Here is a 4,137-nt window from a genome sequence, read left to right on the forward strand (position 1 = left end):
TGGAGAGGGGAGACCATTCATTCCCCTGGCACCTGGGAGGGAGGGCGGGGGCTGAAGGCCCCCTCCCTCCCCCACCCTGCAGATTTGTGCTGCTCCCTCATCCTGGCCATGGTCAAGCGAGTGGAGCAGCTGAGCCTGGGCATCTTCCACCCCGCCTTCATGCCCATCGAGACCATCAGGCAGGACCTGCAAGACTCGCTGCCCACAGACATTCACATCCTGGCCTCCCAGCGGCTGGGCATCTCGCTGACCCACTGGCCCGAGGGCAAGAACTTCATTGTCACCGACTTCGCCACCCGAGATGAGGTCATTGAGGTGAGCAGGGGGCGGGACGCAGGGCCTGGCAGCAGGTGAGTGAGTGCCCTCTCCTACCCGAGTGACCTGCAGGCACTTTCCAGAGCAGACACTTTTCTGGGGCCCTGGGGAGGGGGTGCGGATCAAGCAGGAGATGTTTACTAACGAGGGAGTTGAGTTGCACAGAGGGGCGGCCACGTGAGTATGGCTCCCAAGCCTGCTGTTCGGAGGCCCCTCGGCTCTACATGGAGGGATATGGCTGTGGGTGGGGGGCAAAGTCAGGCTTCTTCAGTCATTGCCCCCACTGGGTCTGCTCTTCCCGGAAGAGGGGGTGCCTGTGCACCCCCAACCTGGTCCTCCAGGTGCCTTGGATGCAGCAGAGAAGCATCGATTCTCTGTTATGTGCCAGTCACCACCCCAAGTGGGACAGCAGAATGACAGACAAAAATCCTTGTCTTCCGGGGGCTCCTATTCAAACCTGTGAGGGTACAGATAATGGCCACAAGCTCGTGTAAGGAAATAAGAAGCAATCCAGTACCGGAAGGGGATATGACAGGGAGCCCCATGGTCAGAGAGGGGCTGGGTCTACAGGGAGCTCAGAGAGGTGTCAGGCACATCTTTGCCCAGCCTTGCCACCCGGGTCCCTGCAGCAGAATCCTCTTCACCGTGGTGCCCCATCGCCCAGCACGGGGACCATCTCTGGGTGCTGACGGGTGTATGGGGTGCTGTGCTAAGTTGCTCCAGTCATGTCCAATTCTTTGCGACCCTATGGACTGTAGCTCACCAGGCTCCTCGGTCCATGGGATTCTCCAGGCGGGAATACTGGAGTGGGTTGTCATGCCCTCCTCGATGGGATCTTCCTGACCCAGGGATCAAACCTGCGTCTCTATGTCTCCCACATTGGCAGGCGGGAAGCCCAGTGTGTGCAAGAGCGGGGCCATTTGCTGTGCGTTCATGTCCATGGGCTCCTGGGACTCCAGTGAGTGTCCCAGCATCCTGGCCTGGATGACACATAGCCCAGGGCCTGGCAGTCAGTAGATGCTCAGTAAACATTAGCTGCTGTTGCTCTGATGACGAATCCGTGGCAACAAAGCTCTCACCTGCACCTCTATCCTGTCAGAGGTGGGATGGGTTCTGCATCTCTCAGAAAGGGCTGGAGGGACGTTTCTAGGAGTTGAGTCCCAAGAGACAGTGTTCTGTGCTCGGTGAGTCTGGTAAGCTCTAGGTCAGCAGTTTTCAACGAAGAGTGATCTTTCCCCCTGGAGACATTTAGCAACACTGGAGACACTTTTGGCTGTGACGGCTCTATGTGAGTGTGTGTGTGTGTGTGTGTGCGTGTGCATATGCACACAAAGTACTGGTAGCTACAGGGTACAAGCTGGGGATGCTGTTAAACATCCTGCGATGCACAGGAGAGCGGCTCTGCCCCCAGTGGAGACTCCTCCAGCCCCCAAACATTACCCGAATCAGGGTCTCTGTTAAGCATCTTTTTCACTGCAGAACTTGTCAGAGCCTCTACTGGGAGGAGTAGACAGTGTTTTCCAAATGAGGAGAGAATCAGAGTTTTTGTCAGAGGTGCCCCTCGTAGGATGACCCCTGGTCCAGGGAACACACTTTAGGACATATACCTAGATTCTCGGTGGAGAATTCCTGGCAGTTGGATAAAGGAGAAATGGTGCTTGGTGTCTATCCTTGAGGGGAAAGTCCCAGAAGCAGTCCTGAGTCAGCAAGGGGCCCAGCAGGAAGAGGAGGGCAGGTGGACTCCTGTTCAAATCCCCTCTTATGTGTCTGCTTTTTGGCTGCACTCCACAGCCTGCAGGGTTTTAGTTCCCCGAACAGGGATTGAACCCTTGCTTCTGCGGTGGAAGCACTGAGCCCTAAGCACCGAACCGCACTTCTCAAATCCCTTCTTAACTTTGAGAGCTAGGCTGGGACGAGGTGATACCTCCCCTCCCTGGACACAGCTCTCCTGACACCGGTGTGGGCTGTTCTGGGTTAGACTCCACTCCCAGAGCAGGTTCTGAATGCCAGGAGCGTAAACGACTGTGTTGTCACTGGCTTGTCTTCCCAGGCCTTGGTCTGCACCGCGTACTTCCCTTTCTACTGTGGGACGATTCCTCCCACGTTCAGGGGGAAGGTAAGTGCACTTCGGGGGCTCAGTGACCCAGTCCGCCCCATCCCTACTGAGAGGTGTGTGGGTGGAGGACCCAGGGCTCCTGGAGCACCTACTGGGTGTATCAGCCCCCCCACCCTGGTCCCAGGGGTGCTCAGAGCATCCTGGGCGAGGGGTCAACCTAGTCGTTCGGGGAAGCTGGAGGTGACCTGCTGCAGCCAGTTTCTGGGGGTGGCTTCGTGGCCGTGTGGGCAGAGAGCACCCCGAGGGCAGCAAGGCCCCCTGAATTGCAGCGCTACATTGACGGTGCTCTAAGCGACAACATGCCCTTCGCGGACTCACCCTCCACCAAACGGGATGGTGGACATCTGTCCCCAGAGCAGCTCGGCCAGCATACACGAGATGAACGCCTTCAGTGCCAACTTCCAGATCTCCACCAAGAACCTCTTCCGGGGCATCACCTGCCTCATCCCTTCCAGCCCCGAGGTAGGTCTGGCCCCCACCCCATGACCAGCCTTGAAGGTGTTAGAGGCTTGGCCATGATCTAGTGCCCGGTGAGTCAGATTCTGTGCCCAGGAGCCTTCCCCACAAGCTCGGGGCAGTTAGGACGTGTGTCCTGAGTCTCATGGTCAAGCCCTTGAACTCAGCCTGGGCTCCCAATGTGTCTTGCCTCATGCTTCATATCGGGGCAGCACCCCAAGGCAACCTCTGCTGAACTGGGATTTAAGCCAGGGCTCTGCAGGTGCTATTCAGGGTCAGGCTCATGACCAGGTATTGTGGTCATCTCTGCTCCTCAGGGAAGGACACCGAGGCTCAGAGAGGGTAAGCAAACTTCTTCAAAGTCACCCAGCCTGGAAACCACAAAGCCAGACTTCAGATCCTCAGCTAGTCCAAACCCATGCTCAGCCCTAACGGCTGCCCTAGGCTGTGGCCAGATTGACCATCTGTATGGCAGCAAGGTACAAGCACAGAAAAACGTGGACAAGAGAGCCTCGTTTCCTGCTTTTTGCTCTTTGGGATTTCTGGGACGTGGGTGATTTGACAGTTTGTGATCCTAACAAGCTCCTTCACACCAGTCACCCCGGCCTCCTCTGGTCCTCCACTTCTCTTATGGTTGTGTGCATTTTGTAATTCATGAAACAAAGTCCTGTTCATTTAAGCTGATCCTCCCTACACCCATGGAGTGGACAGAAAATCTCAGCCCGATTTTACAACCGAGGAAGGTGAGGCTCTCAGAAAGGTGGTGCAGCCGTCGAGAGGTCACTCGCAGGCTTTCCTGGGCCTGCAGGGGACTCCCTGTTCCTGGCAGGGCTCTGACTGAGAGCCTTGGCCATCTGAGGGTGGTCCTGGCCACGAACATCCGAGGGCAAAGGGCACTGCCGTGTACTGATCTGTAGGGGCCCAGACATCCCTGGCCAGGCCTTGTGATCCCATTTTCCAGAGGAGGAAACTGAGGCCAGAGAAAGGAGAGTTGGAGCAAAAGCCCCCAGCCAGGGCGTCTCAGAGTGGGAAGGTGAATGAAGCTGCAGGGAGGGAGTTGCTGGAGAAGACATGTCTCCCCAAGGTCCAGTGCTGGCCAGGGACCCTTGGGGTCCTCAAGCCCTGCTGAGAGGGGGTCTCGGGAAGCACATGCTGTCCTGGGGTCCAGCTGAAGATGAGTCTCTGGCCTGTGACTACTGGCTCGAGGGGGAGGGGCCGGCCTGCTGCCCCCCAGCCCGACCCGTGGGTTG

The 4,137-nt window shown here is 57.5% G+C and overlaps 1 protein-coding gene across 1 annotated transcript in view; it reads left to right on the forward strand.

Moving 5' to 3' along the window:
* Positions 1 to 4,137, forward strand: part of PNPLA5 (patatin-like phospholipase domain containing 5) — a 22,970-nt gene that overhangs the window by 12,023 nt on the left and 6,810 nt on the right. Inside the window, 4 exon segments of the mRNA XM_010843689.1 lie at positions 83 to 315; positions 2,366 to 2,431; positions 2,701 to 2,756; positions 2,758 to 2,893. Of these exon segments, the coding sequence (XP_010841991.1) occupies positions 83 to 315; positions 2,366 to 2,431; positions 2,701 to 2,756; positions 2,758 to 2,893 (491 nt within the window).

Source organism: Bison bison, unplaced genomic scaffold (genome assembly GCF_000754665.1).
Source record: "Bison bison bison isolate TAMUID 2011002044 unplaced genomic scaffold, Bison_UMD1.0 scf7180017864184, whole genome shotgun sequence".
Lineage (NCBI taxonomy): Eukaryota > Metazoa > Chordata > Mammalia > Artiodactyla > Bovidae > Bison > Bison bison.